The 15,619-nt window shown below is 37.4% G+C and overlaps 1 protein-coding gene across 1 annotated transcript in view; it reads left to right on the top strand.

Annotated features, from left to right (window-relative positions):
• CEP57 (centrosomal protein 57) overlaps window positions 1-15,619 on the top strand; it is a 42,154-nt gene that overhangs the window by 13,455 nt on the left and 13,080 nt on the right. The window contains exons 3-6 of the mRNA XM_010375433.2: window positions 9,568-9,747; window positions 10,097-10,218; window positions 14,148-14,264; window positions 14,885-14,962. Of these exons, the coding sequence (XP_010373735.1) occupies window positions 9,568-9,747; window positions 10,097-10,218; window positions 14,148-14,264; window positions 14,885-14,962 (497 nt within the window). The remainder of the gene's footprint in view (window positions 1-9,567; window positions 9,748-10,096; window positions 10,219-14,147; window positions 14,265-14,884; window positions 14,963-15,619) is intronic.

The raw sequence follows: 15,619 nt of genomic DNA on the forward strand, positions 1-15,619 counted from the left end.
GAACTCAGACATCATTAAAGATACAGTAGTTGATGAAGCCTATGAGTATAGAGGGGTTTCTCCAGAAAAAGAAAGTGGAGGGAGAAAAGGACTTTGGAAAATACCACCGTGTGTAAACAGTAAACTAAAAAGTAGGAAAAGTTAGAAAGGTGGAGAACTACCAAGACAGCAATATTGGAGAAATCAAAGATGCATATTACAGATCTGGGTCCCCCTCCCTTAATCTACAACAACATAAACCTGTGTTTATGTTAATGACAGAAATGTCCCAAGCAATAAATAGACCCAGCTGGACTTGAAGAACATTAGGGATTCAAACATGGCTAGCATTTTCCATCTTTTTTTTTTTTTTTTTAGCTTGTAACTAGCTTCATTTTTTCTAGCTACAAAGGAGCTTTTTTTTTTTTTTTTTTTTTTTTTTTGCCTAGCAGGAAATATTACTAACAATTACTGAGTTTTAAGTTGAACCAATTCTGGCTTTGACGTTTCAGACAAAAGTCCCAAGAAGATAAGCATTGTCTGGGTTTCAGTGTGTGTCCCTTGTGGATCAGTTAGTCAGATTTGTCAAAGGATAGTAAAGTTGTAGGTATAGCCATGTTGAGGTAAGGGGAAACTCCCAGAAAAAGAGGTATATAAGTCAGGCACACAGTTCCAAAGATGTGTGCTATACTTCATACAGCAAAATATAAGAAAAATTCACAGAAACAGAATTAGGAAATATAAAATATAATGAAAAATTTGAAATTTATTAGGTATGACAAATATGATGTCAACTCAAAAGCCAATATATGCTTTTTAAGTAAAACCTGAAATAAAATGAAACATAAAAAATGAATAGCTGACAAAAGTGTTTACTACCATACAAATAAAAACGATGGATGACAGTACTACTGTCAAACAGAATAGTATAGACAAATAGCAGCTTCATGTAATACTAAATAAAAATAAATAATACCTAATTTAAAATAAGGAGAAATACCCAAGTACAGAAATAAAATGAGTTTCAAGCCAGGACAGTAAGGGTGGAACTAAAGCCAAAACCCGTAGGGACAGTATTAGGAGTCTTGGCATTAGGTATAAACCTTAAGTGTTGGGGTAGAGCAGCAGAGATGATGGAATTTTAAATGTGGGTAGGGACTGGAGAACAAAGCTCTAGGCGCCCATGAGGCAACTTCTGGAATACTTTGAAAAGCTGGGTGTGATGAGAGTTGTCAAAGCAGAACTGGAACACTGCAGCCCGTGGTCTCAGGAAGAGACTGTGGATAAAAAAAGTCACCTCTGATAAGTAAACCCAAGCCAATTTTATGTGCTCACTGAGGTGCATATGTGAAGACTTGAATACATAATGAGAGCTATACAATGTTAATGAAAATACTTAATATTATAAATTGCATTTAAAGTGTGCTCATATATAAATAAATATGACATAGTAAAGGGCAATCTCACATATGAAAGCATTTTTAAAATGTATAGGATTTCAATAAAATGTTTATAATTACTACACCTAGATGGTAAGATTATGGGTGTGGTTTTTTTTCCTTTTCAGTCATGTGTTTTCTAAATTATCCTCTGCATTTATTCAGTAATTTTTTTGAGAAGAAAACAATAAAACATTACACTTTTAAAAAGGGATATAAAGCCATGCAGGAATACATAAAAGGAAAGCGCAGATCGCAGCATAACCCTGTGATATTACAGTTGCTGACATAAAGAACAAAAATGAAATGTTCAGCCAGTTTCAATAATAAATATAAATGCAGAAATAAAATAGTAGCAAAATTGTGTACTGTTGGGTATAATTTAATGAAGGAGTGCAAAAAATGTTTGATATTGCAAAGTCTTTAGTAAATTTGCCTGTGGTTCAGAAGAGGTTAAGAAAACTCAATGGATATTAAAGGACATTTAAAATTTTATTTTTCTATTGTATTTATCTGATTATTGCAGGTATATAAAAGAATTGTTCCCTTTAGTATTAATCTTATACCTAGGCTGCTTCTCTTTTAGTTCTAAGTGTCTTTTCAGTTGCTTTTTCAGGTTTCTACCTGTGTATGTGTCTGTTTCATGTCTGCATTTTTTCCAGTTAGATTGTAGTCTCATTGCATACCAGCAAGAATAAGCTGACTGCAATAAAATGTATTAGTCTCCTGTTTGAGGCCTGTCATATCCTAGGCACTGAAAAATTTGGCAAAGGAATAAATTATGTTAATAAATGGACAAGAGTGCTTTGGGTTGAGTAAGAGGACTCAATGCTTAAAAGATGGCAGCTCTCCCTACCTATTATATAGTTTAGTGTTTGGCAAAATGATTCTGAATAATTACTGGAAACATTTTAAGATTTATATAATATAGGTGACTGGCAGAATCAGTGTTTATGAAATTTTAGTAATTGACATACTGGCACTAATTCCCTAATATTATTAAAGAATCCGGAATAGAAGAAAGATCTGAAACTGTCTTAGGGTGTGTATATAACAGAATATAAAATAGTATCTAATATATATGTGTGTGAATTTAGTGTATGATCAATTAGACATTGCAAGTTTCTCTTTAAATACAAAAATACTTTTTCTGTGACTTAACAAATGTAAACATATGAAACTCTAAATATAATTTTAAAAATACAAAGTTTATTTGATCTGGTGGTTGGGAAGAACTTTCTAAGTATATAAAGAAAGAAAACATGATGGGAGGAAACACCATGCCCAGGACTCTGTTGTTAAAGCACTGATGACTTCTGACCCAATCATAAAGGTGACACCAAAACCAGCTTGCTTTTCAGAGTTCAAAAGAACCATCCTGTAATCTGTAAGATACTTGAGAAAAAGTCCTAGTCTTAAGTTCATTTTCTTCAAGTTCTTTTTGGAAGTAAGCTGCGTATAACTAATAGAGAAATAAAGAACAACTCGGTCTGGTTCCAAGATGGCCGAATAGGAACAGCTCCAGTCTCCAGCTCCCAGGGTGAGCGACACAGAAGACGGGTGATTTCTGCATTTCCAACTGAGGTACTGGGTTCATCTCACTGGGGCTTGTCGGACAGTGGGTGCAGTCCATGGAGTTTGAGGTGAAGCAGGGCGGGGCGTTGTCTCACCCGGGAAGCACAAGGGGTTGGGGAATTCCCTTTCCTAGCCAAGGGAAGCTGTGACAGATGGTACCCAGAAAATTGGGACACTCCCACCCTAATACTGCGCTTTTCCAACGGTCTTAGCAAATGGCACACCAGGAGATTACATCCTGTGCCTGACTTGGGGGGTCCCACGCCCACGAAGCCTCACTCACTGCTAGCACAGCAGTCTGACATGGAACTGCAGGCCACATTGAGGCTGGGGGAGGGGCTCCTGCCATTGCTGAGGCTTGAGTAGGTAAACAAAGCGGCCGGGAGACTTGAACTGAATGGAGCCCAACGCAGCTCAAAGAGGCCTGCTTGCCTCTGTAGACTCCACCTCTGGGAGAAGGCCATAGATGAACAAAAGGCAGCAGAAACTTCTGCAGACTTAAACGTCCCTGACAGCTTTGAAGAGAGTAGTGGTTCTCCCAGCATGGAGTTTGAGATCTGAGAATGGACAGACTGCCGCCTCAAGTGGGTCCCTGATCCCCGAGTAGCCTAACCGGGAGACACCTCCCAGTAGGGGCCAACTGACACCTCATACGGCTGGGTGCCCTTCTGACACGAAGCTTCCAGAGGAAGGATCAGGCAGCAACATCTGCCGTTCTGCAGTATTTGCTATTCTGCAGCCTCCATTGGTGATACCCAGGCAAACGGTCTGGAGTAAACCTCCGGCAAACTCCAACAGACCTGCAGCTGAGGGTCTGACTGTTAGAAGGAAAACTAAAACAGAAAGGACATCCACACCAAAACCCCATCTGCACGTCACCATCATCAAAGACCAAAGGTAGATAGAACCACAAAGATGGGGAGAAACCAAAACAGAAAAGCTGAAAATTCTAAAATCAGAGTTCCTTTTCTCCTCCAAAGGAACGCAGCTCCTCGGCAGCAACGGAAGAAAGCTGGACGGAGAATGACTTTGATGAGTTAAGAGAAGAAGGCTTTGGACGATCGATAATAACAAACCTCTCTAAGCTAAAGGAGGATGTTTGAACCCATCACAAATAAGCTAAAAACCTTGAAAAAAGATTAGATGAATGGCTGACTAGAATAAACAGCATAGAGAAAACCCGTAAATGACCCAATGGAGCTGAAAACCATGGCATGAGAACTATGTGACGCATGCACAAGCTTCAGTAGCTGATTCGATCAAGTGGAAGAAAGAGTATCAGTGATTGAGGATCAGATGAATGAAATGAAGCGAGAAGAGAAGTTTAGAGAAAAAAGAGTAAAAAGAAATGAACAAAACCTCCAAGAAACATGGGACTATGTGAAAAAACCAAATCTACCTCTTGATTGGTGTACCTGAAAGTGATGGGGAGAATGGAACCAAGTTGGAAAACACTCTTCAGGATGTTGTCCAGGAGGACTTCCCTAATCTAGCAAGGCAGGCCAACATTCTAATTCAGGAAATACAGAGAACACCACAAAGATACTTCTCGAGAAGAGCAACTCTAAGGCACATAATTGTCAGATTCACCAAAGTTCAAATGAAGGCAAAAATATTAAGGGCAGCCAGAGAGAAAGGTCAGGATACCCACAAAGGGAAGCCCATCAGACTAACAGCATAACTCTCTGCAGAAATTCTACAAGCCAGAAGAGAGTGGGGACCAATATTCAACATTGTTAAAGAGAAGAATTTTCAACCCAGAATTTCATATCCAGCCAAACTAAGCTTCATAAGTGAAGGAAGGAGAAATAAAATCCTTTATAGACAAGCAAATGCTGAGAGATTTTGTCACCACCAGGCCTACCTTAAAAGAGCTCCTGAAGGAAGCACTAAACATGCAAAGGAACAACCAGTAGCAGCCACTGCAAAAACATGCCAAATTGTAAAGACCATTGATGCTAGGAAGAAACTGCAGCAACTAACAAGCAAAATAACCAGCTAACATCATAATGACAGGATCAGATTTACACATAACAATATTAACCTTAAATGTAAGTGGGCTAAATGCTCCAATTAAAAGACACAGACTGGCAATTTGGATAGAGTCAAGACCCATCAGTGTGCTGTATTCAGGAGACCCATCTCACGTGCAGAGACACACACAGGCTCAAAATAAAGGGATGGAGGAAGATCTACCAAGCAAATGGAAAACAAAAAAAAGTGGGGGGTTGCAATCCTAGTCTCTGATAAAGCAGACTTTAAACCAACAAAGATCAAAAGAGAGAAGACGATTACACAATGGTAAAGGGATCAATTCACCAAGAAGGGTTAACTATCCTAAATATATATGTGCCAAATACAGGAGCACCCAGATTCATAAAGCAAGCCCTTAGAGACCTATAAAGAGACTTAGACTCCCACACAATAGTAATGGGAGTCTTTAACACCCTACTATCAACATTAGACACATTGAGACAAAGTTAACAAGGAGATCCAGGACTTTAAGCTCTGCTCGAAGTGGACCCAATAGACATCTACAGAACTGTCCACCCCAAATCAACATAATACACATTCTCAGCACCACATCACACTTATTCCAAAATTGACCACATAGTTGGAAGTAAAGCACTCCTCAGCAAATGTAAAAGAACAGAAATTAAAACAAACTGTCTCTCAGATCACAGTGCCATCAAACTAGAACTCAGGATTAAGAAACTCACTCAAAACCACTCAACTACATGGAAATTGAAAAACCTGCTCCTGAATGAATACTGGGTACATAACGAAATGAAGGCAGAAATAAAGATGTTCTTTGAAACCAGTGAGAACAAAGACAAAACATACCAGAATCTCTGGGACACATTTAAAGCAGCGTGTAGAGGGAAATTCATAGCACTAAATAAATCTCCAGAAGAGAAAGCAAGAAAGATGTAAAATTGACACCCTAACATCACAATTAAAAGAACTAGAGAAGCAAGAACAAACACATGCAAAAGCTAGCAGAAGGCAAGAAATCACTAAGAGCAGAACTGAAGGAGATTGAGACACAAAAAACCCTTCAAAAAATCAGTGAATCCAGGAGCTGGTTTTTGGAAAAGATCAACAAAATTGATAGACTGCTAGCAAGACTAATAAAGAAGAAAAAAGAATCAAATAGACACAGTAAAAAAATGATAAAGGGGATATCACCACCAATCCCACAGAGATGCAACCTACCATCAGAGAATACTATAAACACCTTTATGCAAATAAACTAGAAAATCTAGAAGAAATGGATAAATTCCTAGACACATGCACCCTTCCAAGACTAAACCAGGAAGAAGTTGAATCCCTGAATAGACGAATAACAGGCTCTGAAATTGAGGCAATGATTAATAATCACCAACCAAAAAAAGTCCAGGGCCAGACAGATTCACAGCTGAATTCTACCAGAGGCACAAAGAGGAGCTGGTACCATTCCTTCTGAAACAATTCCAATGAATAGAAAAAGAGGGTATCCTTCCTAACTCATTTTATGAGACCCGCATCATCCTAATACCAAAGCCTGGCAGAGACACAACAGAAAAAGATAATTTTAGACCAATATCCCTGATGAACGTCAGTGCAAAAATCCTCAGTAAAATACTGGCAAACCAAATCCGGCAGCACATCAAAAAGCTTATCCACCATGATCAAGTTGACTTTATCCATTGGATGCAAGGCTGGTTCAACATAGGTAAATCAATAAACGTAATGCATCATATAAACAGAACCAAAGCCAAAAACCACATGATTATCTCAATAGATGCAGAAAAGGCCTTCGACAAAATTCAACAGCCCTTCATGCTAAAGACTCTCAATAAACTAGGTATTGATGGGATGTATCTCAAAATAATAAGAACTATTTATGACAGACCCACAGCCAATACCATACTGAATGGACAGAAACTGGAAGCATTGCCTTTGAAAACTGGCACAAGGCAGGGTTGCCCTCTCTCACCATTCCTATTCAGCATAGTGTTGGAAGTTCTGGCCAGGGCAGTCAGGCAGGAGAAAGAAATAAAGGGTATTCAGTTAGGAAAAGAGGAAGTCAAATTGTCCCTGTTTGCAGATGAAATAATTGTGTATTTAGAAAACCCCGTCTCAGCCCAAAATTTCCTTAAGCTGATGAGTAACTTCAGCAAAGTCTCAGGATACAAAATCAATGTGCAAACAAAAATCACAAGCATTCCTCTACACCAATAACAGCCAAATCATGAATGAACTCCCATTCACAATTGCTTCAAAGAGAATAAAATACCTAGGAATCCAACTTACAAGGGATGTGAAGGACCCCTTCAAAGAGAACTACAAGCCACTGCTCAACGAAATAAAAGAGGACACAAATGGAAGAACATTCCATGCTCATGGATAGGAAGAATCAGTATTGTGAAAATGGCCACAGTGCCCAAGGTAATTTATAGATTCAGTGCCATCCCTATTAAGCTACCAATGACTTTCTTCATAGAATTGGAAAAAACTACTTTAAAGTTCATACGGAACCAAAAAAGAGCCCACATTGCCAAGACGATTCTAAGCCATTAAAGCGATCATTAAAAAGTCAGGAAACAACAGGTCCTGGAGAGGATGTGGAGAAATAGGAATACTTTTACACTGTTGGTGGGACTGTAAACTAGTTCAACCATTGTGGAAGACAGTGTGGCGATTCCTCAAGGATCTAGAACTAGAAATACCATTTGACCCAGCCATCCCATTACTGGGTATATTCCCAAAGGATTATAAATCATGCTGCTATAAAGACACATGCACATGTATGTTTATTACAGCACTATTCACAATAGCAAAGACTTGGAACCAACCCAAATGTCCATCAATGATAGACTGGATTAAGAAAATGTGGCACATATACACCATGGAATACTATGCAGCCATAAAAAAGGATGAGTTCATGTCCTTTGTTGGGACATGGATGAAGCTGGAAACCATGATTCTGAACAAACTATCACAAGGAGAGAAAACCAGACATTGCATGTTCTCACTTATAGGTGGGAATTGAACAATGAAAATATGTGGACACAGGGTGGGGAACATCACACACCAGGGCCTGTCATGGGGTGGGGGGAGGGGGGAAGGATAGCATTAGGAGATAACACCTAATGTAAATGATGAGTTAATGGATGCAGCACACCAACATGGCACATGTATGCATATGTAACCTGCACGTGGTGCACATGTACCTTAGTACTTAAAGTATTAAAAAAAAAAAAAAGCCATCATGGGAAAGAGTGTTAGGTATACCTCTGTGAAAAATCAAAACATCTGTACATCAGAACTAGAATTAAAGGCAGGTAATAAAATGAAGAAAACTTTTTCCCATACAAAAACGGGCAAAGGAAATTCATGAAAGGGAGAAAATTGGCCAATAACGTATATGAAAAGATTTATATTATAATGGAAATGGAAAATAGCTAGAAGTAGCATATTTTTCTCATTAGAATGGCTATGAATGTTCTTTGAGCCAGTAGTTTTAACTTTTTAGTTTTTAATTATTGATCATTAGAAAATCTTTTAAGACTGATTGCATGAGGAAATTCTCACGATTTAATAATGCTAAAGTGAAAAAACCTACATGCATTTTGTCTCAATTTATTTTACACATACAGAAAAAAAAGAACCAAATGACAGTCATTAACTCTGGGTAATAGGATTATTGGTTATTTTTCAGCGTGTTTTTTCTCAATCTACATTTACTGCAGTCAACATAATTTATAATCAGAAACTTGAAGGGGAGTTTAGAAAGTATTTAAAATGCAGATTTTAAAAATAGTATTTATTTGCACTTGACTAACTCTACAGTTGGATTTTACATGTACTTCTATTAATAAAATGTATTAAGTATTAGTTACTAGTTACTAATATATTTACTAATAATTTTAATTAATAAGTAATATATTAATAAGATAGTAAGGTACTTTAGGACTGTTATGTGAACTTTGTATGATGGCTAAATTTTTTACCACTTTATAAAAGTCTTTGCAATTTTTTTACCATAGTAATGGGGCTTTTACTTGAGCTCATTTCGAGCACTCGTTGTCTTTTTTTTTTTTTTTTTTTTTTTTTTTTGAGGCACAATCTCACGCTGTTGCCCAGCCTGGAGTGCAGTGGTGCAATCTCAGCTCACTGCAACCTCCACCCCTCCCCTGGGTTCAAGCGATTCTCCTGCCTCAGCCTCTCATAGCTGGGATTACAGGCGCCTGCCACTACGCCTGCCTAATCTTTGTATTTTTAGTAGAGACAGGGTTTCACAATGTTAGAGTGGTCTCAAAATCCTGACCTCAGTTGATCCACCCACCTCAGCCTCCCACAGTGCTGGGATTACAGGTGTGAGCCACCGCACCTGGCCCACTCAGTGTCTTTAAATTGATTTCTTAAAAAACAAACATGAGATAATTAACATTTTATTGTTCCCAAAGAATGATCCTCCACTGGACTCACCCATCAATTTTATCTTTTATTTAGATGAGTTTATTCTTTCTTAATATACTTTGTCCACATATGCTGTTACAGCATCCACGTTTGTGTTTGTATTTGGCAGCCATATTTTCTGCTCTTAAGAATCTTCAAGATAAGATTCGACGCTTGGAACTTGAGAGGATTCAGGCAGAAGAAAGTGTGAAAACTTTGTCTAGAGAAACAATTGAATATAAGAAAGTACTGGATGAACAGATACAAGAAAGGGAGAATTCAAAGAACGAGGAATCAAAGCACAATCAAGGTTTGTTTATGAAGAAAATTAAATTATATCAAAATAAGTGTGCAGTATTAAGTATTCTAAAAGAAATACTACATTAGTGTTTTGTAGTGGTATCTTCAAGTACTACAAAACTGCATTGTATTCAGGTGCATTTTGAGGAGCAAATGCTGTTATCATACATGGTATTTATTTACTGAATGCAAGGCCAGTTTGACTAGCATGTAGAAAGAGAATGATTTCGGTAATCTGAAAAGGTTTCTAGGTCTGTGGAAGGTGTTTTTATTGTATACACAGTAGATTCAAGTCCTGTTAACAGCTTAAAACTTTTATGGGTGAGTTGATTTCTGTTTTTCTTACGTATTCTTTTTAGAACTGACATCTCAGTTGTTAGCTGCAGAAAATAAATGCAATCTATTAGAAAAACAATTGGAATACATGCGAAATATGATAAAGCATGCAGAAATGGAGAGGACATCTGTGTTAGAGAAACAAGTAAGTAAAGCACCTCACAGATTGATACTCAGGAACAGTTAGTTACGGGGAAAACTAATTGAATAAAGATTTGTTTTCTTTCGGTGAGGACTAATAGTGCTGTTATAGCCTAGGACTGAAATTTCTTGGCATCAGTTATGAAATCGAAAAATGTGATTGGCTTTTTTTGTTGTTATTATTGTATTTGGTAGAGTTTAACTTAAATAGTAAAAATACAGTTGTGAGATGTTTTAAAGTTATGTTAGCTTCTTTGAGTCTACATTATAAAAAGTGTAAATAACCATATAATGCTATATCTCTGAAATATGTTTAATGACTTAAGTGAGATAGTAGATTACTTTGTAAAACTCTTCAGAATTGTTATTTAGCATAACATTTTTGTGCCTTCTTACACCAGAGGTCTTCATATTTAGGTAACCCGCACATTTGTGAGAAGATATCACAACATCGGTCTCAAATATATTGACTGATCAACTGATCGGAAATAGGGTCTCACTCTATCACCCAGGCTGGAGTGTAGTGGCATGATCTCAGTTCACTGCAACCTCCACCTCCTAGGCTCAGGTGATTCTCATGCCTCATCCTCCCGAGTAGCTGGGATTACCGTCACATGCCATGATGCCCAGCTAACTTTTTGGTGTGTGTATTTTTAGTGTAGATGGGGTTTCGCTATGTTGGCCAGGCTGGTCTCAAACTCCTGGCCTCAAGTGATCAGGCCGCCTCGGCCTCCCATAGTTCTGGGGTTACGGGCATGAGCCACTGTCCCTGGCCTTGTGTATATTTTTTAAAACTTATTCCTTTTTCTGTTATGAATCTGGAGTTTGCATTCATTATCAGTGCTACAGTTTGTGGAGATCTTAACTCTGTTATGCAAAATTTGAATGTTTATATGCTTAACATTATGCTAGATGCTCTGCAGTGTAAAAAAAGAAATACTAGGCAGTTGTCCCTCAGTATCCATGAATGTATTGTTTCTGAGACCCCTGTGGATAGTAAAATCCATGGATGTTCAAGTGTCCTATAAAATGGTGTAGTATTTGCATATAACCTACACCCAATCTCATATACTATAAATTATCTCTAGATTACTTATAATACCTAATACAATGTAAATATTATGTAAATAGTTGCTATACTATATTGTTTGGAGAATAATATCAAGAATAAGAATAAGAATCTGTATATGTTTAGTACAGACTCAACCATCCTTTTTTGTTTTTTCTCGTATATTTTCAATCCACAGTTGATCGAATCCATGGATGCAAAACACACAGATACAGAGGGCTTACCGTATGCTTTCTACCCTCAATCAGCTTTCAGTTCTCGTTGGAGAGAATTAGACTTAAATATTTGAGCAATCATACAACAGTATTTGAGAAAATGTCTCAGTAATTAATTCTTGTGTGTGATAGGTGTCTTCACTATGTTACTGCGTTTATTTCAGTGGTTATATGTTTTCATTTTCATTTGGGTCTTTTTCCATCCACTTAGTTTTGTTCTTTTAATGTACTGTAACTCTGTGATTTTTATACCTTCCTTTTATCTCTTTGAACACTATAAATCTCAATTTTAAAAAATTATTTGATGTTTTCAAAGTGTTAATCTTTATTTGTTTGGTTTTATCTGTTGATTCTCCCTTATGGTATATCATTTTTTTATGGGAACTTAATAAAGAAAAGTTAAATGGTGGTCTCATTTTTTCATTTATTGTGGTAATTCCACAATAAATTCCTCAGTTGTGTGGGCAGCCTTATGGGCCAGTTGTGAATTTGCCTTTGGTTAGGCTTGATGGTTTTCAGTGGTTGTGACTGGGCAGGGTGGCTCACACCTGTAGTCCCAGCACTTAGGAGGCCAAGGCAGACAGATCACATGAGTGCATGAGTTCAAGACCAGCCAGGCCAACAGAGTGAGACCAAGTCTCTACAAACAATAAATAAATAAAATCACTGGTTCTGATCCAGATTTATGTTACTATATTGGCTTGATATTGTTGATCATTGTGGATTATACATTGCCTAAAGTTTTATATTCCTGCACATTCTGTGTACCCCGGCTCTAATATTGCCTTGTGTGATATTGACTTCAGTATCCTTTCATTGCTTTTGAGTTCCTTTCTCTTTTTTTTGTATCTGAAGATTTTCCTTTCTTGCTTTCAAAATTGCTGTGTAATTGTATTAGTCCATTCTCACGCTGCTATAAAGAGCAACCAAGACTGGGTAATTTATAAAAGAAAGAGATTTAATTGACTCACAGTTCTGTATGTCTGGTGGGGGCTTCGGGAAACTTAACAATTATGGTGGAAGGGGAAGCATACATGTCCTCCTTCACATGGTGGCAAGAGAAGGAAGTGCAGAGCAATGCGGGGGAAAGCCCATATAAAACCATCAGATCTCGTGAGAATTCACTATCACTAGAACAACATGGGGAACCACCACGATGATCTAATCACCTCCCATGAGATCTCTCCCCTAAAATGTGGGGATTACAATTTGGATTACAATTCAAGATGAGATTTGGTTGGAGACACAGAGCTAGACCACACCAATAATCATATATTATTATTATGTCTGCTGTGTTTGTCTAACATTTCTGTGGATGGGCTGGAGAAGGGTCAGTTTAATAAGACAACTTTAAGATGTTTTGACTAATATATATCTAAGAGACAACTATTAGGCATATATAATAGATGTCAAGAGCTGTTAATATCCACTAAGATGTGGCTAGAAGGGAATTAGTTCACACAAATTCCTAAATTACTGCTTTATATTAATTTGTCATATTCAAATTTCTATTAATATGGTACCTATTGTTATAGCCCTATTTTGAAGACACAGTTTACAAGTTCAGGCACTTTTCACCAATAATAGACCTTGAGTTAGTATATTTGAAATTATCCCAGTGTAGTGGTGTATGGGTGGATTACTTGAGGTCAGGGGTTTGAGAGCAGCCTGGCCAACATGGTGAAACCCTGTCTCTACTAAAAATACATAAATTAGCCGGGTGTGGTGGCAGGCACCTATAGTCCCAGCTACTCAGGAGGCTGAGGCAGGAGAATTACTTGAAACCCGGAGGCAGAGGTTGCAGTGAGCTGAGATCATGCCACTGCGCTCCAACCTTGGTGACAGAGCAATACCCCATCTCAAAAAAAAAAAAAAAAAAAAAAAGTCTATATAGGAGGCAATCTTATAAATCTTTGACTCTAAACTTCAAAAAAAAAAAGTTTAGGGCTGGGTACGGTGGCTCACACTTATAATTTCAGCACTTTGGGAGGCTGAGGCGAGCTGATCACAAGGTCAGGAGAGCGAGACCATCCTGGCTAACATGGTGAAGCCCCGTCTCTACTAAAAATACAAAAAATTAGCCGGGCATGGTGGCAGGTGCCTGTAGTCCCAGCTACTCGGGAGACTGAGGCAGGAGAATGGCATGAACCCGGGAGGCAGAGCTTGCAGTGAGCCGAGATCATACCACTGCACTCCAGCCTGGGCGGCAGAGCGAGACTCCGTCTCAAAAAAAAAATAAAGTTTAAAAGGATATTATACATAGAATTCAAAGGAAATATAAAAAGATAGATGCCAAAACCATAATTTTTACCCTAATTAAGAGATTAACTACTTAACAGGACCAAACTAAAAGTATTTGTCTGTTATGTGAAGCCTGTATGTCCAATAAATCCCTGCTATCCCAGAGCATAAAGATAATGTCACTGTATAAAACTAAATATTAGATAAATAGCTATAAGCCAAGGCAACTGAGGTAAGAATAGTATCCACTTGTATCAGTCATTTATTGATGCCCCCTGTGGTTCATCTTAATGTTATTTTCCTAGAAGTAGTTATGTGAAGGGCCAAATGACAGCATAGAAAACAGTTAAGTGTTTTTCTCTTTTTTGATTGTCAAATTACCAAGCTGTATTGAATATTGTTTTTCAGGTTTCCCTAGAAAGAGAACGACAACATGATCTAACACATGTTCAGAGTCAACTTGAAAAATTGGATCTTCTTGAACAGGAGTATAACAAACTTACCACAATGCAGGCCCTTGCAGAAGTCAGTGCATGTGTCTTTTTATTGTTAACATATATCAGGGTTTTTTTTTTTTTTTTTTTAAGGTTAATTATTTTGTATCACTGGATATTTATAGCATTTAAAATGATCTTATAATGAAGAAATATATTGGAGTTTTAAAAAGAAAATATAAATTTGGAGAGAGTGTTCACATTTTACAATCTTGGTGGGCATTTTTTTAATGAAAATGTTTGTTAAAAAATTAAATGTTTTTGAGTATCCTTAAGGCTTGCATCACTTGGTTTAAGTTGCTCTCTGAGCTAATTTTAGTTTTAATTATTTCATTTGGGAGATATTTAATACCACTGAGAATAAAGTTCCAGATTTAGCCTCCATATCCCTATTTACATTCATGTAGTGCTGTGTTCTTTGGCCATAGATTTTACCCGTAATTTTGTCCACCTGCCTCACAGATGATAAATAATAGAACACAATAGAAGAGCATCATGGATACCATCCAGCTCACAGCCTCCATTACTACAGTGATCTAACCACCTTATATTGAGTAGGATAAAATTTACATGTTCCAATGCTGCTATATTAAAATTTTACAGACACTTAAGACTTTTCACCCTTATCCCTTTGGATGTTTTTATCACTAGAAAAAAATGCAAGAGTTGGAAGCAAAACTCCATGAAGAAGAACAGGAAAGGAAACGCATGCAAGCTAAGGCAGCTGAGGTAAGTTAAAATGTGAGAAAGTGGGCTCTTCATATTTCTTACCGCTTTTTATGTACAAGTAAACAATTATATTTGGTTATCTTACATTATTTATATTTTAGAATAGTCCAGCATATAAATTTTCAGATACAGGTTAATGTGGAAAATTATGAACAAGTATTTTTATAGACAGCAAAATTTGTACAATTTTTTAGCATGTTTGTAATTGTGGAGTTTCGGTCAGCATTTTAAAAAATGCCACACTAATATCAGAGACTATACACATAAGAAGGTTTGTAACCATGTAAAACTTCTTATATGGCCACTATCAGAAAAATATTTAAAAGCTCTTTCAGTGTCCTACTTATAGGTACTTCTCTTCTTTGGTGACCTCAAGATGTCAGGACAGAAGTTGAGGTAGTGGGCTGCCCCAGTAGCTGATGACCCAGACCAGTTAACAGAAGCCACCACATGAGGAAAATGAGCTCTACTCTCTCCTAGTTTTGGATTTTATCCCATGCAGTGGCCACCAGATAGAATAGGTGAGGTAGTGTGGATTCACAAAAGCATTGAGTTTATATGTACCAACCAGAAATGCGTTTCTAGGAGATACATAGCAAGACTACTGAAGTAAGTCTGACTTATAGACTCAGTAAAATAAAATGTTCATGTTTTCAC

This window comes from Rhinopithecus roxellana, chromosome 15, assembly GCF_007565055.1.
Source record: "Rhinopithecus roxellana isolate Shanxi Qingling chromosome 15, ASM756505v1, whole genome shotgun sequence".
NCBI classification, from domain to species: domain Eukaryota; kingdom Metazoa; phylum Chordata; class Mammalia; order Primates; family Cercopithecidae; genus Rhinopithecus; species Rhinopithecus roxellana.